This window comes from Elaeis guineensis, chromosome 8 (assembly GCF_000442705.2).
Source record: "Elaeis guineensis isolate ETL-2024a chromosome 8, EG11, whole genome shotgun sequence".
NCBI classification, from domain to species: domain Eukaryota; kingdom Viridiplantae; phylum Streptophyta; class Magnoliopsida; order Arecales; family Arecaceae; genus Elaeis; species Elaeis guineensis.
The window spans coordinates 1,324,121-1,349,596 of record NC_026000.2 but is presented as its reverse complement, the minus strand read 5'-3'; the positions used below and the strand labels follow the sequence as shown (position 1 = coordinate 1,349,596).

The following is a 25,476-nucleotide window of genomic DNA, read 5'->3' as shown; positions in this document are numbered from 1 at the left end:
AAAATTTTTATTTTTTTAAATTTAAAATTATAATTTTTATTTTTTTTTCTCATTTTTTCTCATTTTTTATGGTATTTTTCTTTTTTTAATTTTTTAAGATTTTTTTATTATATTTTTTTAAAAAAATTAATTTTAAATGAGGAAAATAATTCGAATCTATATTTTTTTTTTGAATTAACATTTGAATTTTTATTTTTCAAAATTTAAAATTATAATTTTTATTTTTTCTCATTTTTTACTTCTTTGTTTGGAATATTTAAAAAAATAATTTGAAATGGGGAAAGTAATTTGAAATGATATTTTTTATTTTAATTAAAATTAAAAATTTTATTTTTTTAAATTAAAAATTATAATTTTTTTATTTTTTTTATTTTTTTAAATATTTTACTTTTTTATGATATTTTTTTAATTTTTTATTTTTTTGACATATTTTTTTAAAAAATTAATTTGAAATGGGGAAAGTAATTTGAAATGATGGTTTTTATTTGAATTAAAATTAAAATTTTTATTTTTTTAAATTTAAAATTATAATTTTTATTTTTTTCATTTTTTTATGGTATTTTTTATTTTTTAAGTTTTTAAGTTTTTTTTGAGATATTTTTTTAAAAAATTAATTTTTAATGGATAAAATAATTTAAAATTATCTTTTTTATTTGAATTAAAATTAAAATTTTTATTTTTTAAAATTCATTCAAAATTATAATTTTTATTTTTTCTTATTTTTTTATGATATTTTTTTAAAAAATAATTTGAAAAGGAGATTATAATTTAAAATGATGATTTTTATTTGAATTAAAATTAAAATTTTTATTTTTTTAAAATTTAGAATTATAATTTTTATTTCTTTTTATTTTTTATGATATTTTTAATTTTTTTACATCAATTTTATATAGATATATTTTAAAAAGATAATTTAAAACGAGGATACAGATAATTTTTATTTTTATCAAAATCAAAATTTTTATTTTTTTATAAATTTAAATTTTTTATATTTATTTATTTTTATTGTTTTTCTTTTTTTTTAAAAAAAATTAAAACCCGACCGGTTCACCGGCGTCCGGACGGTCTAGCCTATTTGATTCAGACGAACCGACTCGATGGCTTCTCGCGGGCAAGGCTGACGGCAGATCACTGAACTTTCCGTGCTATACATATACCGACTTTGTTATATCATCACCACCATTATATATATTTTTAATTGAGATCTTTTAAATTATTTTTAATCGTCCCGTGTCGGATCGGAAAGATCCACCCGATCTGTTCTCCTCCGACAGCGAAGGAGGGGAGGAGTGGGCGGCGAAGAAAACCGGCAGAGGAAAGCAAACAGGAAGAGAAAAAGAAAAAGAGGACAGATGGGAGGGAGAAACCGATAGAAGGCAAGTTAAAGATTCCGCTTTGGTCGGCGGATGCGATGGTTCTTTGGTGGGATTCGGGCATCGTGTGATCCGTCGGAGCTCGGATCGCGCTCACGATGTGGTTTTCTTTCTGGCGATCCAGAAATCGTTTCTCCTTGGAAGAGCTCCGGTATGTCGTCACCCTCACCCTTTTCTCTTTAGGGTTTCTTAGTTTTCCAAGATTTCTTCCGGGAATTCTCGAGTTGGAACTTGTTGTTAATTTCGTGCTGTTTGATCTAGAATCTCTTAACCTTGAAAGAATTGGGTCTTTTCTTCGCGGTTCGTTTTAAAAGACTTCTCGTTCTTCTGGTCTCGACTTCACTGAAATATGGTGGATTGTATGTATTTTAGGGAAAGAAATCCAAGAAAGGGAAAGAAAGCTTGATATGGTGGTGTGGATGTATGAAAAAAATTACCACAAAAAAAAAAAGGGGTGAAATCTTGATGGCAAGAAGAGGATTTTTTAGACCAACCACAATACGTATTTTTGCTGTTTGGTCTAGAATCACTTAACGTAGAAATGATTGGCTGCTTTCTGCATGTTTCATCTTAATTGTTGCAAAGTTGTTCGTCTGGTTTCTGATTCACTGGAACACGGTGGACTGTATTGTAGGAAAAAAAAATCGAAGAAGGCAAAAATCTTGAAAGCTAGAATAAGAGGTTTAAACCGTATAGAATCTTTAGTCGTGCTATCCAGTCCAGAATCTCAAAATTTTAGAAGGTTTGGGTGTTTCCTTACGTTTTTAATTGTAAAACCAGTTTTTCTGATTTTCCACCTTCATTGGAATATGGTGGAATTTATGCATTTCAGCACCTTCGAACTTTATTTATCCCTTTCTGGGGATTGATCCGAGACAATGTTCAGAGAACAATGAAGATACCTAATCATTAAATAGTCAATTGATTCTTCTACAGATAAAAAGGAAAGTAAAAGAACAGGAAGAAAAATAGAATTTCGGCCATGCTATTGTTTGTGGAGAGGGTCATCTTTGCATTTGTTCAGACTTCAGAGTAAACTTGAAGAAAGAATGGGAAGCTCTCAGGCTTTAGAAAATCTCACCATGGTGATATCTCAGACTACCCTCTTTAGCATCCGGGACTGCAAAGCCTCAGGAAGGGATCACTCCATCGCTGAAGGGTTCCCATTTTCAATGAAGAGACATATTCGAACTTATTAGGTATGTGCGCTTGTACAGATCCCAGGTTGGATTGATACAAAACCACAAGTAGATTTCGAGAAGATGATACTGTTGGAAAATAAGAATTATCCATCGCAGTTAAGCTCTAAGTTACAAAACGGAGGGCTTGGATTTGTTTTGTAGGATTGGAAAGAGGAGGCAGGTTTCCATGATTACCTGTAGAACTGCTATCGAAGAATGTGAAGATTTTTGATTAACAAAGATTTCAGATCTATGAGAGAAAGATACTGTTGAAACCTGAAACTACATACATAGGGCAAACTTATTCATTGAGGACTCCTTTATGGTTATTTTATGTAAATTGTTGGATTCAGATTGGAGTGGTTTTGGATGGTTTCATACACAGCTCTCTAGTGTTGGTAGGCCCTAGAGAATTTCTGTCGCAACCAGCAGGTTGTGAACCTTTTTTTTTTATTGGGTGATGGCAGTGGTTGCAGAAGGTTTGGGATTTCAGCCTTGGAGAGCCTTGAACTGCTCCAACCCTGACAAAATTTTGTTCAAGGACAATGTTTATGCTTTTTCTTTTTGAAAAAACAAATTCACAGTTCTGGATTCATTGCAGACAAGTTTTGAATGATTTGACCCAAACTTTCGAGACTGCCCATAGGCTCTGAAGAATTTCTACTGGATGATAAGCTGTAAACATTTCTTTTTCTTCTCTTTCTCTCTCTCTCTCTCTCTATCTATCTCTCTCTTTTCGGCACAATGACTTTTTGAGTGGTCAAAAGACAATGGTTAACGTTTGACAGTTCTTGTCTTCGCGGTAGTGTGAAGACTTGAACCTCTCCCACCCTGCCCAAGAATTTAATATGCAACTCAGATCATTGGAACTAGCTTTGACTAGATGGTTGTTTGAGATCTAGTTACTTCATCAAAAGGCATGGTTAAACTTTGTCAATCATTAAAATGACAAAGTAGTGCATATCTTACAAGTGCCATTTTTACTGAAAAGGTACCCTTTCAAGAGCATGAAGAAATGGTGAAGTCTGAAGGTCATTTATCCAAACTACATCAACTGTTGTACTGAAGGGATTGACAAACTCAACATCATGGCTTTCAACTGATCCTTACTGGCTTTCTCCATGACTCAAGGGAAGATATTCATGACTACAGCATGAAGAAAGGGTGAAAATATGCAGAGCATTAACTATTGCTATAAAATTGGGATTTAGAATCATTATGCAGTAACATTTATAATGGAGGAAACTTCTAGAAACTTCTTAATAGAAGATCTATAATCTATTAAGAATTTGCAAAGGCAACTTCAAAAATTTGAAGAAAACTACTATTAAGAGGACTGTAAGATAGAAGTTCAAATGGAGGTTTTCTTATTTTGTTGATATACATATAACAAAATCATGTAGTAATAGTAAATGGCAGGAGATGATACTTCTTAGAAAATCATTTTTTTTTAAATAAATAAAGGCTAATTTTGGTGACCTTCCTAGTGTTTTAAATCACTATTGCATCCTGTGGAAGTTTGTTGATCATTAATCATGATATGATGGAAGGATGTTATCAAGGCCATCTTCATCCTCGGCTAGATCTCCCTGAAATTTTTGGAGGCCTAACCTGCATGGCCTCTCCTTGTTTCAACGAGCAAAGGAAAGCTGAACTCTAATGATCCTACCAACTCATGCATTGGCTAAGGTATTGCCATGCTTCATAAACATCATTAGGCTGCTTGATATGTGTTGGCACTTCTTTAGTTTGCTTCCATAGTCTTGACCACCCTGCGACATGTCTGGATATGGACATGTTAGTGCGGTATTGTACTACTAGAACAGCTGGTCAGCTACACAATTGTATGGCCATTTGCCATGCTGATATCCTTTGATAAATGATCCAGGTTGAGCTTATTTACTGGATATTGTTTTACAGTTTTTGTAGACATATTTATGGATTGCTTCGCTGGCTCTGATCCCTTGAGCTAAAACATGCAAACGTTTCTTCTCAATTTTCAATTCAGTACCCAAACACTTCATGATTACTATGCATGTTTTGTTGCAGCAATTTCTACATGCCAATATTCTTTTCTTGACATAATTGATCAGTAATTGCTCACACTTCCATGCCATAACAGAGCGCATTAGGTTTCCTTCCTTCTATTATCAAACTTATACTAAATAACCTATATCATGCCAATGCAGATATCTAACAGATCAGCTGCAGAAGGTTCAAATTGTGAATGAAGTTAACAAGGTGAATGATCATTTGATATGGTTTCTATTTTCCGAGCTTTGTCTATGGATCTTTAAATTTCCAAAGGTCTTTTGTGAAGGATTTTGTAATTGAAGCATTGAGATCAATTGCGGAACTAGTGACATATGGTGATCAGCATGATCCATCATTTTTTGAGTAAGTTCTTTAAGCTGCCTTAGTTTTTGTTTTTCTACAACACCTATTTATTATAACATGCTGCTGATTTTTTCAGATTCTTCATGGAGAAACAGATAATGGGTGAATTTGCACGCATATTGAGGATTAGTAGACCAGCAAAAGTTGCACTTCAGTTGCTACAGACGATGAGCATTATGATCCAGAATTTAAGAAGTGAACATGCAATTTGTGAGTGTAATAAATGGTCAACTGCTGCTATCAACAGGCAGAGATAGTATTCACTATTCTATAATTTTTGTATGTGATATGGTTCTCATGTATGATGCAGACTATATTTTCAGTAATGAACACATTAACGTCCTCATAACATATTCCTTTGACTTTCAAAATGAAGAGCTTCTGTCATACTACATATCCTTTCTAAGGTTTGTACATGCCTTTATCAATTCGTCATGTTTCTTAATACCCACACAGCCTCACGCACCCACCCCCCAAAATAAACCATTTTTTTCTTTTTTTTAATATAAAAAAGTTTTTGTTATTTAGTTGCTCATGGAGTTTCATTTGTTTTGGTCTCTTGAAGGGCTATAAGTGGAAAGCTGAACGAGAATACAATCTCATTGCTCGTGAAGACTCAAAACGTACGAACCTGACATGCTTTTGTCTGATCACTCAGAGCATCATCATATTGCTGTCTTCCAATTCTTTACTATCAAGTTGTTAAATCTTGTTTTTCCACTTCAGAAACAGTATAAAAATTGCATTTTTAATAAAAATTAGTATAGTTTGTAAGACACATGTTCATGCATATACAAATACCCATAAGGCTCATAAGACAGAAATGTGATATAAATATGTGTATATATGTTTCTGTATGCTGAAATCTTTACATCGTGCTTTACTCTTGAGATTTAAACATTAGCATGGAGTGTGGTGATCAAACATGATGGGTCTACTAATTGTAGAAATAAGCTTGTGCTTTCTAGGAGTATGACATTCAAATATGAGGTTCACAACCCATGCTGTTGAGTGATTGTGAGATGGGATGCTTAAAGTGCTTATGGAATATTGATTGATCTGTATCTACCGGTCCGACAATGTCAACCCTCTAAGGAAGGCTTCACTGTCATGCAATCATGCTTTTGTATTAGAAAAACCAGATCAATTTAAGAGTAGCTGTATTTTGGAGGTGCTAAGTGAGGAGCTTGTTGAGAGATGTTTGATTATTTGTGATCAATTGTTCCATGGAGGAATGCATCCATTGAGGACTGTAAGAACATATCTTGGATATGCAATTTGATGCATATCATTGCTACCAAGTTAGCTTGCTGGTGAAGAGAAAGTAATTTATCTTCTTTGTGAAGTCCATTCACACTTTTGTTACTAGCAGGGCTTCGAAGGCTGGTGTGTTGAAAGTAGATACTTGTCATCATTTTTGAGAGTTCTGTGGAGTAAGCAAGTCTTTGATAGGCATTTATCCTGATGGGGTCATGATATATGAAAATCATCCAGAAATGATGACAAAGCTTTGGAAACATAGTTACGATCTTTTTGAAAAAGTGGCAAACTATTCGTAAATTGAGAGTCAACTGAATCATTTTGTATACTATTTGGTGGTTTGTGAACAGAACATGGACATTATGTGTTATTTGTGAATCTCGCATACAAATTGCGAGTCAACTATTTGGCACTAAGTTTATTAAAAAACCACTTTGCTACTCATGGGATGGTGGATACGGCTAGGTTTGGTGAAGCATGAATAATAAATTAAGGATGGGAGGATCCAATACAGCCTAAATCTGAGGGGGAAGCATAGTGAAATAAGGAGATCTCCACAAATATGTGGCTAAGATGGGTTTGCACAAAATATTTTAATATCATCAAAAGAGAAGCAAAGTAGATTGGTCCAAACTCCAACATTTTAGTGTCCCAATTGTATTAAAATATGTAGGATTTGAAAATTTTTCCCTCTCAGCCTCTTTTCTCAAAGGACTTTTGGATTCTCTTTTATACATCTAAATTCTCAACTCCCTGTACTTTTTTGTTTCCAACTTAATTTGAAGATTGTAAATCTTTACTGTTAAATCTCTTTTTCTGATTTGAGTAAAGCCTAACAATTTAAAATTTTGGACATACTTGAAGACATATATTAAGTGAAAAAAATTATGTTTCTTTCATTTTTTATACATAAAACTGTACCTTGATCTTTATATATTTAATTTAAAATTGTGGACATCCTTGAAGACATGCAAATATATAAAGTAATTTATGTTTCTGTCATTTTTATAAATAAATAATTGTCCTTTGATATTTGTTTAAAAATAAATCCCCTAATTTCTCCCAAACTTTGTCCAAATTTGCCCTTTTCCAAATTCTGCAATTTTCAAACTTGCCAAATTGTTCTTGAATGCCTAGCTTGTTATTATGTTTGAAAATAAACATCCCCGTCTTAGGAGGATGAAACCACTGCAATTCCTTTCCCTAGATTTGCGAAATGAGTTTTTGTAGTTTGGTATTCTTTTTCTTCTAGAGGTGAATCATTCTGATTTGGATCTAGTGATAGAAGAAAAATGACCATCCTAAAATTTAGAATAATATGCATGGTGCCCATTTTATTTTAGTTAAAATCATACCATGTTTGCTAGGAATTGGCTTTGCATGAAGTAAATTATTAGAAAAAGGGACACCAAGCCTGGTCAAGGTTGTTGCAAGAACGCATAATGATATTCCAAGGAAACCTTTCTTTTCTTTTTCCCCTTTCAAATTCAACTACTTTGTGTAGATTTCTAGTGATGAATTGATATTTTATATACATTTGGGTTGTGTTTGTAGTTTGTCTGAAACATCAAATGCTGCTAGCCCTTTTAAATTAGCTTTCTATTTCTTAGAAAGTTCATTGTCCACATAATATACCATATCATCATTAAAAACATAGTACCATATCAGCAATTTTAAAACACAACATAATCTTAACAAAAAATTGTTATGATAAACAAGTCTTAAAAGAAAAGTCTGGTCATATGTTTGTCAACATGCATTGCTACATATTTACATTTATCATAATATATGATTGATTATCTGTTATAGAAACAGATCCTCATTTGTACTAGGTTGATGCATATCAATCATTGGCCCATCGAGATATGAATCATATGTTAGGCCAGTGAGTTTGGGTGTTGATGTTAATGGCTATCAGATACAGAAAAAAGAAGGATTTTGGGAATTTGACCAAGATTACAATGGGGTGCAGGCTATTCTGAGGCTGCATTTGAGTGCTGTAGCTTTTGGCTTGTACAGTTTCCTACATAAAAGTGGATTCTTTATGTTTTATTGGAAACACATCCTTTGATTTGTTTTGGATCTTTACTTTTGTCTTCTTATTTTTGATGTGCAGTAGATGTAGGAAGGACAAAGTCTATTGTCATTTGTCATAGCAATTGGATTGAGTTGTCATGGTTGTTTTCAACAAACTCTTGATGGTGCTACTGAAAGGATAAGAGCTTGAATTTTATGTATGTGATTATGCTTATAAGCATCATACTTAGGGATGAAGCCATGTTATGGTGGGGTGGGGGTTGCGGGTATAGTGTAGGGAAGGCTCTGTCGAAAGTTGAGAATCCTGACTAGTAGATCACTATGTGACAGGACATGTACCCCCAGGTCTCACTATTGTTCCCCCCCTAAAAGCTTATTCAGCTCAAACATGAAGCCCCCCCCCCCTCCAACCAAATGCACAAGCACTTCCGTGGTTGCTTGGCCTATTTCTAGCTCTCTACAATAGGCCTTATCTCTTGTAGAGTTGGGTTTGGATTCCTGCACAGGATTTGTATAGATGTTTGGTTTGAATAAATATGAATTCTACTAAGTAATGTGGCTGTCTCTTGGTTAGTTTTCTACTTCTTTTGGTGGCTCATTACCCTTAATTTCTAGGTCTTGGCAAAGCTCTAACTAGAAAACCAAATAAAATGTGATATGTTAATTTTTATAGTAGAATTATACCAAAAAATAATCAAAAGCATGTAGAGTGGTGTGCGGCTTTAGGCACTAAACCAGGTTTCTAATACCTGCACTGTAGAGTCTTTCTCACTCAAGAATCTGTGCTGTATCTCCTTATTCAGAGCCAAATTCTCCAAAGCCAAATTCTTGTAATTCTATGCTAGAGTTATTGATAGTGCTGTGGCAAAGCGTACCATCTCTTCTCTTTGTTCAAATCTACACTTTTTGCAAAGTGTGGTTGGATCTCCTGTAAGTCCTTTTTATCTTTTTTAAATATTTTTTTGAAAATGTCAAGTTTTTATTATGTAGATGTTAAGATATGGGTATTATTGTATTTTCAAACATATATTAGTAAATCAGATTTCATACATTGTTAGGCATTGGTTTAAACTTTATGTTAGTCGAAAATGTGTCAAAGATTACAGCCTATAATCATCTTTATGCCTTGTCCCTCTCCCCAACCCACCCACACACACAAAATTCGTAGCTCCGCTCTTGAAGGCATTCGGCCCTTGCAGATGGGGCTTGAGCCTGTATAGGCAGGGATGTAAGAGAACCTATTCGAAGTTGGAACATGGATTCAAAAAAGCCTTTTTTTGGGGAGTTAGTTCATTACTAGAAACATCGTTGAGTACAAAAAGTTGTGATATAGATCACTCTTTGTTTTATCATAGTCATAATTTATGGACTTCACTGCATGCATGATTGACAGTTCCACTGCTTGCATAACTGGCACTTCCATTAGGCCACTGCATGTGTGTGTCATTTTTCTTTTCTGGGGATAGTTTTTCAGGATTATGGTTTTGGTTCATTCCGTAATGAGCATGGATATTTGAATGACCATCTGGCTTTATGAAAACAAGAAGTTTTAACCGTACATTTATATAATGTGTTCTACTTTGCTGGATAGATGTTGAATATGTGTTTTCCTTCTTTTTTTTTTCAATATAGATAATTTCTTTTTTCCTGCACTCAGGAGGAGGTAGTTTCCTTTCCACTCTATGATGAGGCCATACGGTTTGCTTTCCATGAAGAAACTATGGTCCGTATTGCAGTTCGTGCATTGACCCTTAATGTCTATCATGGTAAGTTGATAAGGTATCATTTATTGTTAATATTCTTTTTTTGACTTTTCCCTTTCTTCTACATAATGATCATGTATCTAATTGTTTCCCTTTTGTTTACTGTCCTGTTTCAGTTGGAGATGAATGTGTTAACAGATATGTTTCACATGGCCCATTATCAGATTATTTTTCGAATATGGTTAAATATTTCTGGAAGCAATGTGTCAACTTGGATGAATTGGTTTCTCAAGCGGCTAGGTGAGACTAAGGCTATTAATTTGTTAGAAGTGTTGGGAAAATTTTATGCTTTTGTATTGAATGACCATTTTCATTAATAAAATCACACAACTTAAAGATAACACTAGCATGAACTGAAAACTTTGATGCAACGTGCGTCGAATCATCCCGAATTGGATAATTCAGGGCATTCCGAGCCGTACCGGTTGCAAATCGGGATGGTTCGGCCTTTCGAATTGGAACACCAGACGAGGGAGAGGGAAAGAGAGGAAGAGAGAGAGAAGAGGGGAGGGAAAGAGGGGCCGACGGCGGCACATCGAGGCTGCCGGAGGGCTGCGGAGGTCTCCGTAGCTCCGTGTCACCCGATAGAGTTTTTAATTGAGAGAGAGAGAGAGAGTGGGAGCGAGAGTACCGAAGGGAGGGATAGTCGGCGGAGAGGCCGCTAGAGGGTGCCGGATGGCCGCCATGGCCATCGGACGGCGGAAAAGCTGCATACGGAGCCGCGGCCCTCTTGTTTCATGCTTGCTGAGCCACGGGCCATGATTCCGCTGTTTGGTGGCCATGGCGGTCAGCTAAAGGCCCTCCAGCGGCCTCTCTGCTAGTTTCCTCATTCTCATTTTCTTTCCCTTCTCTCTCTGTCTCTATCTCTTTCTCTTTCAGCCACGATTTGACGGAGGAAGCAGAGGCTTTAGCAGCCCTCCGAGCACTCCGATGGCCCGTCTGTGGCCATTGCCGGTGTCTCCTTCGGCCATCCTCTCCATCCCTTCCACCTTCTCCCTCCCCCTTCATCCCCTCCTCTTTCTCTCTTTTCCTTTTTCCTGGTTTCTTTTTTCGCTGCTGTGTCGATTCGCACTGGCCCGATTTGGTATAGATCTTTACTGGCTCATACCGCCAACTGGTTGGCACGGATCTCGATATTGGCTCCACGGATCTTGCTTTTATGGCTTTAGTAACTTTTGATCTCTTGCACTCTCTTTCCCATTTTTGTGAACATGCCAATTTGCTCTCTGTATTCTCTAAGAATGGGTGATTTGCACCACTTCCTGCTCCTCTCTCCCACCCCTCAGTTCCTCTTTTTTCCCTGAAACAATCTTTTTTGGTCAGTAAACAGTTTCTTCCCAAACAGATCATCCCATTTACTTCTTTCACTTCATCTTTGTCAATCAACTAGTTCCTTCATCTGCAGCTGCCTCTACCTTCAGTCGCCAGTATACTGCCTCTGCCATCTCCTACTTCTGTTCCCTCTTTGCGGTTTTTGTCTACCCCTCCTAGAACACCTGTGTCACCCAGTCATCCCTCTTCATCCTCAATTCTAGCAGATGGACAAAAGTCTGTTGCATTGAGAATCGTGTGGTGGATGGGGGAGGAGGTGAGGTTGGGAAGGGTGAAAAGTCTGTGACAGAGGAAAGAGATGTTTTCATCTGTAAAGGAAAGTCTTATGGTTGCTGATCATTTGCTCTTACTTTTGCATATTTGATAGGATTAGGTGGCTCACATGTCTTTCATTCAACAAATGCAGATTTTTGCACACACACAAAATATTTCGAAGAGGGATAATTTTTTGCTCATACTAGGTCCTGTTGTTCATAATATATTCTGTTCATTATGTCTTGAAACTAATAAGCATCATTACCTTTTGGGACAGGAACCCAGACTCGTCTGATACAGCCTCCTGCATTATTTCTGCTGTGGATGAAATTGAGGACAACTTGTACTATTTTAGTGATGTTATATCAGCTGGGGTTCCTGATCTTGGAAGATTAATAACTGATAATATGCTGCAGCTTTTGGTTTTTCCGCTGCTTCTGCCATCACTGGAAAAGCGAAGTAGTGTAAGTGCTACTAATTTACCTTCATCAGTCAAATCACATCAGTCCTATTAGTGAGTGTCTGAGCAATGATTTACTTATGATAGTTTGTTGCTTTGCTGCTCCAGGGTGCACAAATAGGCATCACCACCTCCTTATATTTACTTTGCTGTATCTTACATATTTTTAAAACCAAGGATTTGGCAAGTTCTATTGCTGCCACACTTTTCTACCCACCAGAGGTTTTTGTTACAAAATTTGAATCGCCGCCCAATGGTTATGTCCCTGAGCATAGAGTCTCTAAAGAACTCCAGCAGCATGATCCTTATTCTCTTGGTGCTCAACAAAATACAGAAGACTCAGGAGTTTCTATGCTAGATTCTTCTGGTTCTGCTCAGTATTTTTTGCCAAATCATTGTCCCTCACAAAATATTTGTGGTTCGCAATGTACCTTGAGGTAACTTCATTGATCAGATTGCATCTTCAATTATGATTATTGTGAAAAAACTTATCATTTTCTGTGGGCATTCAATTTTGTTGTCTAAACTTTTGTGATGGTAAGATATCATTATTGAAAATAAATAATGTACTCAATGATAAAAGAAGAAACATCAAAGTGGAAGTGGTCCAATGCATGCATTAGTTTGCTAAGTCATTGGCAAATTTAAGAAAATGAAGGAAACTAAGAAGCCTTTGAATATTTGCCTCTATAATTGCAAAATGCATGGAATTCTGAAATTCTCTACGGTTCCCTTCTACCCAAGCGATAGCGTTGTATAATCATGTCCGAAATCTAGCTTTCAAGCTTCCCTGGAATGAGTCATTACTCCACTTGTTCTGCATTTTTCTTCAAGTTTTGATATCAATTGAGCAGGATATAAGCAACACAGTTTCACACCCATTATTCATTAACCCCAGTTACATGTCTTTTAATTTGAAACCAAACATCACATGTTGTTCTTTTGGACATAGATTTTTTATCACTCAATTAAAGCTTTTATTGGGCTCACAGCTGGTTTCTTTTTGATTATTCTCTAATTTTTTTTCCAGTTCTCATTAGAAATATGACAAGATATTTTCTTTGAAGTATGGAGAATTAAATATTGTCTTCCCTACATGTTTTCTTGCTTTGTGGATGGCTATTTAAATGCTAATCACTCTTATGTAGTAGCACAGAAGTCAGTGGCTCCCAAATTATAAATTTCCAGAGATCTACTTATCTTGATAATACTCACGCAGAAACTGTTGCAAGTGGAACATTTTATTTATAAAATTATCTTCTATGGTCCTTCCTGTTCTTGGTTGTAATACCTATCCTTTAAACCAATCCTTTCTTCCATAAACTCCAGAGAGCTACAGCAGTGATCATCTAGCCATTTGGGTTGTTGTGATATCTTGGCCACCTTTTGTTGTTTTCTTGTAGCTTGTATTTTACTGTTCCAATGACATTCACATCATTTTGTAGGATACCTTCTTGTAGCTTTTTCATTTATAGAGTGTTCGCTTCTTTCTTAGCTTAGCTTATCCATTGTCAAGGGTGCTAGGCTTTGGAGACATAAGGTTAAATGAAAATGTAGGGAGAAATTGAACTTGAAAATCGACTTCACCATGTGGATTTCACAACCTTTTATTGCTATTTGAAATGATAAGAGAGAATGGTACCATCATTAAATATCTTATTGTTGCCGTTTGATATTCTAAATGAAAATCAAGGAGTGAATGTGCAGCAGACGTACTATCTACCTACAAAAGCTATTCTTAGTAAGATACTGCAATAGGGTAGAATCGTAGCTCGATACATTTATGCTATCTTGTACAGCCTCACACAATAGAAGAATGCATGAGAGGAAAATACATTGACGATGACCTTATAGTCATTTGCTACTCGAATCAATAAAAAAGGGAATCTGCCATTAGATGTGGATGTAATTTTTCTTTTATAATTGTTGTACATATGATTAGCTAGAATTTGCATATCCGAGAATTATTTTGGGCCTCATTGAAAACATGGTAGCTTGGTAAAGGGATCTTTTGAATACTACACACTTAGTCTTTCTTCCCTAAATATGCTCCTTGTAACTACATGGTTAATGGATCTTTTGAATACTATAGAATCTTTTTCTTCTCCAAATATGTTCTTTGTAACCAAAATTTTAAATCTTATGGGATGGGGCTGACCTCATTTTTCCATGGAATGGCACATGTTGCCGTCTGGCCCCATTCTGACACTCGGCACAGGGGATGTCCCAAGACATGCCGATCGAGATGCTAGGATGATGGCGGGACAGTTTTGTGCCCTCATATGGGATGGTACCCCATCTCAATGTCTTGCACGATATCCTGCTGGAACTTGAATTCTTGCTTGTAACTACAGTCTTTTCTTCCCCAAATATGCTCCTTATAACTAGTTATTTGTTCGTGTACTAGATATACAAGTATACAACTGAGTTACTAGATATACAAGTATACAACTGAGTTCCATCTTTTGGTGTAGTGGTTGTTTGCCTGTTTTGGATCAGTCACTGAACTACTGTTGGTATGTTTTCTAGGAGTTGTGAGTATAAATAATTCTGTTCTAAATTCCTTTGATCATCATAGAATCTAATTTCTGCCTTCGACAATAGTCATTCTGGACACAACTAGAATTACTTCTCATATCATTTCCTGCCTTTCCTGATCATATAGTCATATTTGTACATTCCAGGGAGGTATTGCTATCATATTTCACTGGTGGAAATGACTTACAAGTTTTGGGTTCTTTGAGTTTACTAGCGACCTTGCTGCAAACAAAAGGTCAACTTAGAACTGTTTCATTTATTTTCTTGTGCTGCTTAGCTATCTTGATGCATTATTTATTGACATCTATGCCATAATCTAAAGAACTAGATGAATCACTTCTAGATGGACTTGGAATTCTTCCTCAAAGAAAGAAACATAAGAAGCTCTTGCTAGTAAGTGGTTTCGGTCTTTCCTTGCAGCTTCTCTTGTTTCTTGAATTTTTATTTTTATCTTATTCTCAGTTGGTTAGATGGTATCGTACTAGAAGTTCAAATGTCATATTCTGCTTGAGCTACTGAGTTGTTACACTAATGAAACCAATGTTTCATGTGTCAGTGCAAGTATGAGTGCTGGTCACCAGTTGGCATGACATGGCACGTGACATGGCACATGCCATGTCAGTGCACTTAGCAGGTGCCAAGCCACGCTGAAACAAAAAAGTATTAAAAAAGATTATTTCAAGAAAATATTTTTTAAATTAAAACATGAAACATAATTTAATGGGTGCCATGCACCCCCCTTTTTCTTCTGGTGTCTGTACTTTCCTGGGGTGCTGCATGCTGGCTGGCGTGGGCCATCTCCTAAAGCCTTGAATTAGACATAGAAGTCACCAAATATTCCACACAGCATGAAAGATTTGTCTATCTCACACTAAGCATGTCCTACTTTAGAAACTTCAGAAGTGAAGCTTAATTGTCAAATGTTGTGACTTGCTGTCTTGAGCTGGTGCATTCCTTTTGATGCATCAATTAAGTTCTGTTTTTTTTTTGGGTTTTTGGTAATGAATCATGGAAAGGGATGTGGGAAATGGATACAACACTGTATCAATATGCTGACAAGGCAACTCTTGAAAAAGTAGGAAAGGATATGCCTATGATGCGGTTAGACACACACATGTAAAATATCATCCATAAAGCACAGTGGGTTGTTAATAAGATATTTCATACTCAACACTATAGCATTAAGATCCATGGAATCTATCATGTACTCATCATGTAAAACCATAAACAATAATCCGTGCCTATACAGTGTATCAATTTCACAAACTCCAGAATTATTCATCGTTTAAAGGTTCACACTCATTTAAAAAGAAAAGAAAAGAAAGAAAGAAAAGAAGAAAGAAAATATGGCCTGTCCCTCATTGTTAGAGGCATTGGGAAGCTCTTGGGTGTATCCAAGAAGTATCCGAAGCCTTATTTTAATTTTAAAGCGTAGGATACATAAGCATCCTTGAATTGTCTAACAAGTATTGGTATACCATACACACTGTACACATTGATACAGATGTGGCATGCAATTCAAACTTTCAAATTATCTGCGCTTCCTAGATGAAAATGGACTAGACAAGCAGTCTTTTTTTTTTTTTAATTTATTTTTTAAAAAGCATATAAAGGACAATTGCTGTCCATCAGAATTTAAAATTTTGGGCTTTCCTTTATATATCTAAAGCTCGAAGTGTTCTCATGAAAACGAAAAATTTCTACGTTCTTTTTTCAGTGATGATTATGATGAAAATTCATCATTGTAATGAACTGGTGTCATACCGTTGCCATTTGTTGTCATGTATGTGTTTGGGTATGTGGCAGGATTGCATCCAATTTGATGAACCTATCACATATTTGTCAAGAAAAGTCTATTGTTTCTTGTCATGAAAACAAGCTCCTTATTTCTGAAGAAGGAAAAATAACTTTGCTTTCCAATGCCATTTTATCTTATATTATCCTGAAAGTTGTAATTGTCTCTATGACATTTGTGGTTTGCCTGCAGCAAGCTTTAGTAGGTGAGGACTCGGGTGAGGAGCAGCTCTTTTCTTCAGAGTACAATATGATGAAAGATAGCATCAGTACTGAACTTGATAGATACCTGCACAAACTTGTGGTATTCATTTTGTCTTTATCCAAATTCCTCTTGCTTCTCCTTTCTCTAATATTATTTCTGGTTGCAGTGCAGTCTCATCAGATTCCGTCAGTGTCTTATTCTTTCTGCCTAAGTTCCTTTATGATTTTTAATGACGCGTATATTTTGCTAATGAATTTCTTCTACTCTCTACAGTTGAGCCCATTTTTTTCTTCATTTGTCTTCCATGGTAGACGGTCTAAGGTTGCTTGAGTTGATAAACTGATTTCTTGTTATTAATATCGAAATAGGTTTGGTCAAGCAAGGATAATAATATCTAGTGGTAGCACCTCTGATAGCTGAGGTATTATTAGAATGACCCGAAAACCCCAAATCCAAGCTTAATACACAAGGGGCTATATCACTATTTCTCTGCTAGCAGAGAGAGGTATTATTACAACCACAATTTGGACCAAGAAGAACATCAAATCAAACTATCTTTGTCACAATGTAATTACAAGATTATTGTGTATGTTTTGTTAATTGATGCATTGTGGTTTGAAAACGTGTTCATGCCTCTATCAGGCTCTGAGATACCTGTCGATTAAGAATTAAATTCTCTATGCTGCATTATCATTTTGGGCCTTACCTGTGTTTAGAGTTTAATTAAGCTTGTTTTTTTTCCCTTTTATAGGATCAGTTTGGGCTATTGAATCATCATGCAGAATGGAGGATTAACTCTCAACTACACAGATCTCAGGTCTACTTGTTATGCTTTCTTGACTCTTGCTTTTTTACTTGGTTTTTCCGACAATGATTTCAATATTGGGAAGCTGTTCTGATCATCTCAAATCGGAAAAAGGAACAGAGAGAAACTGAAAATTTCTCATCTGTTTGTAGAAAAATCAAATATAAGTACCTAATATGCAGTAAAAGTTTATTTTATTTTTATTTTTATATTTATCATTAATGATCAATCTGCAATGCATTGGGCTAAAGTTGTGCTTGTCTTGGAACTGCAGGTTCATCTATTTGACTCCCCCCTTTTCTTTTCCTTTCCTTTCCTAACTATAGTGTTGGAAGCATTCTATTATCATTTTAAACTAAACAGCATATCATTACAGAGTAAAATATATGTCTGCAACTTTAGAGTGCAAGACAATCACCATTTATATAATGGTTATTTATGTTCTGTAGGTGCTCGATGCATTAGTCAGTCTTTTCTGCAGGTCTGATGTATCTGCAGATATACTATGGACTGGTGGTTGGCTTTTACGGCAGCTACTTCCGCACGGGGAGGAAGAATTCACCTCTCTTCATCTTAAACGACTAAGGGTAAACTTCTAATGAGTTGTTTTGCTTTTTTTCTTTTTGTGTTTTCACTTGTATGCTTTTGGATCATCACTCAGTTCAACTCAACTGGGCTAAGACTTAATCCCAAACAAATTGATGTCGGGTACATGAATTCTTCTCCTCCATTCTGCTTTGTTTAGGGATACATGCTTTTGGATCATTGTTGAAGCTAAATCTTGGTGGGATTTAACCACATTTGCATCTATTTTTACATCAACCCAAAAAGTTTTGCATTTTATGCCATCTAATAAAATGCTAATAGAATGAACAAGGAAACCTTTGCAGTTTCTGTTGACTTGTAAAGTGCTAAATATTGCTTTCATCCATTTATGATAATGAATGATATTATTGCCATGTCATAAAGTTTTGGTCACTATAATGTTACTGTAACTATTTTTATTATCTTATCCAAGATTCGCGAACTTGGTATTGGAGCCTATGCTGGCTAGCTGGCATATGGGTTGGTACGAGTTTGTACTAGACTGGATTGGCACGAACTGACACAAACAAAGAGAACTGGGAGGAGGAAAAGAGAGAAAAAGAGAGAGATATAGAGAGAGGGGGGAAGATAGAAAAGAAGGGAGGGGAAGATGTCGGAGAGGCTGCCGGATGGCCTTCGGCGTCCGTCGTGGCCGTTGGACGGCGTACTTCATGTCTGTGGCGCTGCAAACGTGAAACATGGGCAATGTCCCTATTTTACGATTTTTTTTTAAAAAAAATCGTGAAAACGGTGAAATCGGCTGGCAAATCCATTATCGACTTCACTATTCATTGGTGTTTTTAGAAAAACATAATGAAGGAACAAAGGCGGTCATCCTTGTTCCATGGCCGTGCTCTGCCTATGCGGTTTCCACCACTCGGTGGCCACGGTGGCCATCTGGCAAACTCTAGCAGCCCCTTTGTCGGCTGTGCCTCTCTTCAGTATGTCGTTCTGTCTCTCTCTCTCTTTCGCTCATTTAAAAGTCCTATCAGACGACATTGAGCCGCGGAGGCTTTCACGGCCCTCTGACAGCCGCAGCGGGCCACTGCCGGCCTCTGGCAGCGTTGTGTTCCCTCTCCCTCTCCTCCTCTCTCTCTCTCTCTCTTCCTCTTTTTTCCTCTCCCTCCTTTGGTGTACCGTTCTCCTTGGTCGAACCGTCCCAATTCTCCATCGGTCCGGCTTGGTATGGGGTGTACCGGTCAGTTCGGACCGGTATGGAATTCACTGATCTTATCAATTTATAGACTGCTTCCACTTACAATCTATATTTGTCAACTACTTTTAATTACATGTGCAGCTTTTTAAGGAGCAAGTTTAACATGTTAATGGCTTTCATAAGGTGAATAAACTAGATGGAGCTCGGATGGTTACTTTTTGGCAAGCTGCAAAATTTTGGCAGCAACTTCTTTGCAAGAGATGTTTGATTAAATAAAGTAGACTAAACTTGCAGATAGATAGGCCTGTTCTGTGAAACAAAAGTAAGACCGATTAATTTCTAGATGGCAAAATCCATCCACATGATGCTTGGGAAGGCAATAAATAGCCAAGGGCTTGGTATTATATTGAATACTCCGTTAGGTTGGAAAAGGAAACATGGTTATAGCTAGACAGTGCTATAAGCTAAACTCCTGTAAGCTGCTTGGAATGATCAGAGAGGAGTTATTCGATGCCACAAGATAAATGCTCTGACTAGGTGGCTGCCTTCTGCTGGATTTCTCTAGATAGGTGGTTAATAGTCAAATTTGATGGTGTGGTTGATCCAAAAAAAATAGGAGAGCTGGAGGTTGGTTGGGTGATTTGCAGTTAGTTCTGTGAAATGCAGCTTGCTGGAGAGAAGTACTTCATCTTTCTGATTGGTTTTCCTATTTAAATTGAAGATGCTTGGTGGGGCTTAAAATGTGCTTTACAATGTTGTGTCTATATAATGGATATTAGCTTTCCAGCAGTCTGCTTTATTGGGGAGCTATAAAGGTTGATAATTTCTATATTTTGATGGGAGCGTATCACTAGAGTCAGAAGGGGTTTCAAGCTCTAAATTTTGAAATAAACTAAGTAACCAGCATGTTGGATATCCATGGAAAATTTCATGGTTGCATGATTTGGAAAATGAATTTTCTTAGTGGTCCGGCCAAACTTGTTAAGCTAGATGAAAATATGATAGTAATGAATGGGGGAGAATGTAAACCAGAAATGGGGAGGCAGGACTGTGGGAGAATGTAATGTTAGGTTTAACCTCACACATATAATGAGATAATAAATAACCATGCCATGAAATGGGGTTCAACCAGCTTTGATCATGAAAAAATTGATGCTGGGAAATTGTGATTTGTTTCTTTATTTTCGATATTAATTTTGGGGGATTTTGTAGCATTTTTTATTTTTTAAAAAAAGCTACAACAACTATTTTATTTTAAATTACTTAATTATATTGGTACTCTCATTCTGGAATGGTTATGCACAAAGGTGAAGATAGCAACCGATCTTCCCAATTTGTGAACTTCTTCAGTTCATGTGGAAGGAGCAAACTACAAACTTTCACTTAGTTGCAGTTATCCATTTTGCTGGCTTCACATGCCAACCTCTTGATGTCCATTTGTACTCGTGTGGTAGTATTATTATGTGCAAATTTTGGTATTATATCTGACATGGAACAGTTTCTGGTTCAGTTGTACATGCAATGCATTCATGATATAGAAAGCTTGCTGTATACAGGATTCACACAAGTACTCCACTGCTAGCCTTTTGTCAGAAACTAAAGGAACGTGGTGCGATCTGCTGATAACTGTCCTTAAAGATGAATGGAAGAATTGCAAGAGAGGTACCATAGAATCTTGCTGGGAATTATTGACTGATGCATGCTTATGTTGATTTGGCTAATACTTGGTCTGCATAACTTTGAAATCAGCAATTGAGGCTTCGTTACTGCCAAAAAACCCGAAATCCATACTTCTGCCATCCAAAGCATTCTCTTGTGGAGGTTAGATCTATAAGTCATTTATGTTCACTTCAGATTTTGGATTACATTCTTTGCTGATAGCCAGGTCTGCTTGACAATTTATTTCAAAGAGAATGCTTACCATGATGGATCTTAATATCAGCTTGATAGTATTCCAGGTGAATCCTCTTTTGCTGCTGGTGAAAGAATGTGTGAGATGGTCAAGGTTGGTCACTTCTTTTTTTTTTTTTTTAATTTTTTGGTGGGCCCCTCTTATTTGGAGAACTTTTATCCCCTTCTCAGTGGTGCGAGAAAGCACCATCCAAAGTTCTAAAGCATATTGTTTTCCAATGAAATATTATCTTTTAATAATAAGTTTTTAGAAATTTTCTTTTTACTACCCGTGGAGTCGCAGACCCGATGTAAAAGCTTTGTTTCGGGTTCCATGTAGCATTCTAGAGAAATCACAATCATTCATGCACCCTTGCATGTGCATTGCATCGGCCAAAGAGTGGTTGGTATACCCATGAGAGCAAGTGCATCAAAGCATTTATTTTTACACAATTGTAATGTGTGGATGTGAGGAGCCTTGGTCCAAAGGTATGGTTGCTCCGTTGTGATTTGGGTGTCATGTGTTCAAAACATGGAAGAAGCCTCTCCACATGCAGGGGTAAGGTACATACATCTGGCCCTCCTCAAGCCCCGCAATGGCGGGAGCCTTGTGCATTGGCTGCCCCTTTTTTTGTGAATGTATGTATGTGTGCTTGCATATGCTCATATTTTTATGGGTGGGTGTTGGACCTGAGAACCACGGCTTGGTAAGTGCATACAAACAACTGTTCATACCACTGTTGCCAAATTGAGAAACAGGGCAAGAAAGGAGCCTGGAAACATTGCAGTTGTCAACGTTGTAGTTAGTAATCCAACAATAGCGGGGCATGAATAAGTTAATGAGAGCAAAATGTTATCAAACATTTCTAGATGAAGTCCTCAAGTGGTTACGATGTTAGCATATTTACATCAGCTTCTTTCTATCCCATTTGTTCAAGGTTGAGTATAATCCTATCCTTTTTTTTTTGGGGGGGGGGTGGGGGGTGTATAATCCACAGAGAGAATAAGGAAGAATTTTAGTCGCATTCTTCCATCAATATTGGCTGCCACCAATGGTTGGCCTTCTGTGACATGGGCTTTGTTGTAAAATGGCTGGCTGGTAAGAGATTAAAGGGGGGGGAAGACATTTTGATGGAAAGAAAAAGGAAGGGTATTAAATTACAATTATAATGGCAAAAGACGTCTATAAAATAAAAACTTTATCATGTTAGTGGCATACTGGTTATTATAATTTGAGAAGGTGGATTATCTCCCACATTTTTAAGCATTTTTGTGGGTAAATTGTTCATAATATACAAACATGTACTTGCAGTCCCTTTTTCATGCATCTGGTATTAATGAATCCAGTAATAATATTTTCAGGTTTTTGTACTTCATCGCCAGCTTCTAGTTTTGTCATTTGGAGGAACTTTAGCTGACCTATCCCCTGTACATTCTCCTGTATCTTCCCAAGCAAAAACTGCTGGGTTGGATGTTCTAGTACCAAAACCTGGCCACGAAATTAACTTAGGTAAGATATGTGATTACTTCGTTTTCATTTCACATTCTGCTTAAAATTGGTATTACTAGTATGGAGTTACCATTGCCATAGGAGGTCCATATGTTAAATTTTACGCCAAGTTGTTGAACCATAACCCCCCTTTTTTTGGTTGTTGTTGATGATGATTGCAGTCAATGCAGTACCATGTAGAATAGCATTTGAGAGAGGGAAAGAACGCCACCTCTGCTTTTTAGTGCTTTTAATGGGAACATCTGGGTGGATTCTCCTTGCAGAAGAATTACCACTTAAGCAGCAATGTGGAATTGTTCGTGTCACAGCACCCTTGGCCGGCTCAAATGTATGTATATGATGTTAATCATGAAATCTGATCTGGTTTTCTCATGTCTTACCTGAAAATCCACTGTCCTATCAGTTTGCCATTTTTTCAGTCCATCCAAATTACCCTACGGATAAGCTTTTGAAATGACTCTCATGAAAGAACACCAGCCACAATCTTCCAGACTGGCTTTCTTTTGTGATTCTTACTTTATTGACTCGCTATTTGATTTTTCCCCTAATTTTTTTAAGACTTCATAATTTAGGTAGAGTTTATTAGAACTTGGTGTAACACTAATCATTATGCACATAATGAATGTTAAAGATTTTCCTATGCTTCTAATTTAGAGCATAGAATGCACTGCCTCACTGATGGGTTGCATTCCTTAATTTTTGCAGTGCAGTAGCTAATTTCTCGTTCAAGCAGTGGCATTATTTTGTTTACTTCAAATTTCAACAATTCCCTGTCTCTTGGTTCTGCTCAATTCATGTTTTAAAATTTTTCATAATACTGTCTTCACTGTGATCTTTGTTCTTGTAGCTAATTTCTCGTACAAGCAGTGGCATTTTTTTTGTTTACTTCAAATATCAACAATTCCCTTACTCTTGGTTCTGCTCAATTCATGTTTTAAAATTTTTCAAAATACTGTCCTTACTGTGATGTGTATTCTTGCATGACCTTCATTTTCACTTTTTGATGCGACTTTCTTTCCAATTTGCCCAAATGATTCCTTGACCCTTGAAAGCTGATGGGATTGAAGAAGCTGACCCTTACTCTGGAGAAGGAACAAAAACAAAAGCATTTATGCCACAAATTTAAAGAATTGAAGATCAAACTCCTCAAAAACCAGTGCACAAGTACAGTATAGGATTTGATGAAGTGAACACACAGTTTCATGTTATCTTTTGATGCTTTGCATGATTCTACAAGAGGTTTCGTAATTCATTATCCCTTTGCCAACACAAGAAATAATGTTGGATGATCCAACACAAGCAAAAGCTGTTAGGGGTTAGAAAATTAATTATCCACCCAGTGTCCGCTGGGAGGTCCCATGCTCCAAAATCCACCTATCCATCATTGATATGCTAAGAACTCAAATGTAACCAAGCAAGCAACAAGTTGTGATACTGTTTTTCTCAATCCATTAATTGCCTATGTACGCTAGGAGGCATGACCATTATAACGTTCACTTTCATTAACACTTGTTTCATCGACAATTTGAATAACTTTGGAAACTATACTGTAGAATTAACTCTTGAACAAGCGTCAAGCCAGAATGTAATCTCAGTCCCTTGCCAACCACAATTCGGATATCCTTTTGAGTGAAATTTCATGAACACAATCCTACTACCTGGATTTATAGTTAATTAGTTAACCTTTTATTATTGTGTTATGCTCCACCGACCTCCCAACTTATGATATGAAGTATGATGTCTAGGTACTGCTCTGACTAGTTGCTGCATACAAGTTAATAACTTCACTAGGATGCCTCCTGACAAATGCTGCCCCTTTATTTGCTCCCTTGTTCAAACAAGCATGCTTAATGTTGAAAGATCTTTCTAGTTGAGATGAAATATGCAGACGCATAGTCTTCTTTGGGGGCTTTTTCAATAAAGTTTTTTGAGTTAGAGATAGTAAGTAGTGAAATGGTGCTGACTTGTTCCTTGTTTTCATCATTCATCAGCCCAGAGTAGATGAAAAGCATTCAAAGTGGTTGCATTTATGCATTCGCCCATCGACTTTACCCTTTTTGGACCCTGCAAAGTATGATGCCTTCAGTAAAGGGAAGGCAAAGATTTTAGTTGATGGGAGATGGACACTAGCTTTCAGGGATGAGCAAGCTTGCAAGACAGCTAAGTCTATGATAATAGAAGGGATAAATATGCTACACAGAGAAGTGGAGGAGAGACTGAAGCCATTGCTTGAACTTGATATACCTGGACATGCCCCAGATCCTTGTAATCCTCTGGAGGCGCCTACAGCAGAAGTTGGTTAATGATTCTTTATAGGTGCCAACTGGTGGAATTGTGAAATAACAGCAGCTTTTCAGCATCGGGAGTTGTGTCTGGCATCATGTACAAGTACTCACCAACATCAGTATAATGTCGGCGGTGTAGTTCTCCTAAGTCACCATTTTAACATACAAAATGTAGAGTTTGAGCCATTTGAGTGCAGCTCAATGTCATTCTTTGTACATTAGTTGTATCAGCTTTCTTGTTCTCCTGTAATCTATGTTCTAATATTCATTCTTTAACTGGTCATAAAGCAAAAAGTTGCGGCATTCACTCTTTGTATTATGGAGTAACGTGGATGATACTACTTGGTGGTGGTTCTAAGTTCTCACACAACTTTAGGATTATCAATCTTGGCTCAGGATCATATATGATGTATGTTATTTGATTGGTGTATGCAAAAATTGAAAAAGAGATAAAAAAGAGGTGCAGCTGAACATAGTCCAGCTATTAGCATCGAAGGCTTGTCTGAATCGATTTGGGCTCAGTCTGTGTATCTCACTCTGTTGCATGAAAAGTTATATGATTAAAGAAAGCTACTGTTTTTAAATCGTTGACGTTTTCCCATCTTTTTTTTAAGGTTTTCCTGTTAAGCTTTTCAAATCTTTCTGCACAG

At 36.5% G+C, this 25,476-nt stretch overlaps 1 protein-coding gene across 3 annotated transcripts; it reads left to right on the top strand.

Moving 5' to 3' along the window:
• Positions 1-1,307: 1,307 nt before the first annotated feature.
• LOC105050848 (protein TRANSPARENT TESTA 9) lies at positions 1,308-25,138 on the top strand. Of its 3 annotated transcripts, none has more exons than XM_010931031.3 (21): positions 1,308-1,524; positions 4,744-4,795; positions 4,875-4,951; positions 5,028-5,161; positions 5,262-5,358; positions 5,517-5,574; positions 9,906-10,014; positions 10,128-10,251; positions 11,876-12,062; positions 12,167-12,495; positions 14,743-14,831; positions 14,919-14,989; positions 16,584-16,694; positions 17,347-17,412; positions 17,850-17,987; positions 20,698-20,803; positions 20,891-20,962; positions 21,100-21,146; positions 22,394-22,541; positions 22,703-22,869; positions 24,533-25,138. In XM_010931031.3, the coding sequence occupies exons 1-21, from the start codon at positions 1,472-1,474 to the stop codon at positions 24,842-24,844; spliced, it is 2,547 nt and encodes an 848-aa protein (XP_010929333.1). In that variant the 5' UTR covers positions 1,308-1,471; the 3' UTR covers positions 24,845-25,138. The 3 variants fall into 3 exon arrangements, with proteins under 3 accessions (XP_010929333.1, XP_073117626.1, XP_073117627.1); XM_073261525.1 differs by having other exon boundaries at positions 1,327-1,524; positions 14,940-14,989; positions 24,533-25,076; XM_073261526.1 differs by lacking the exon at positions 1,308-1,524 and adding an exon at positions 3,693-3,718 and having other exon boundaries at positions 24,533-25,076.
• Positions 25,139-25,476: the final 338 nt, after the last annotated feature.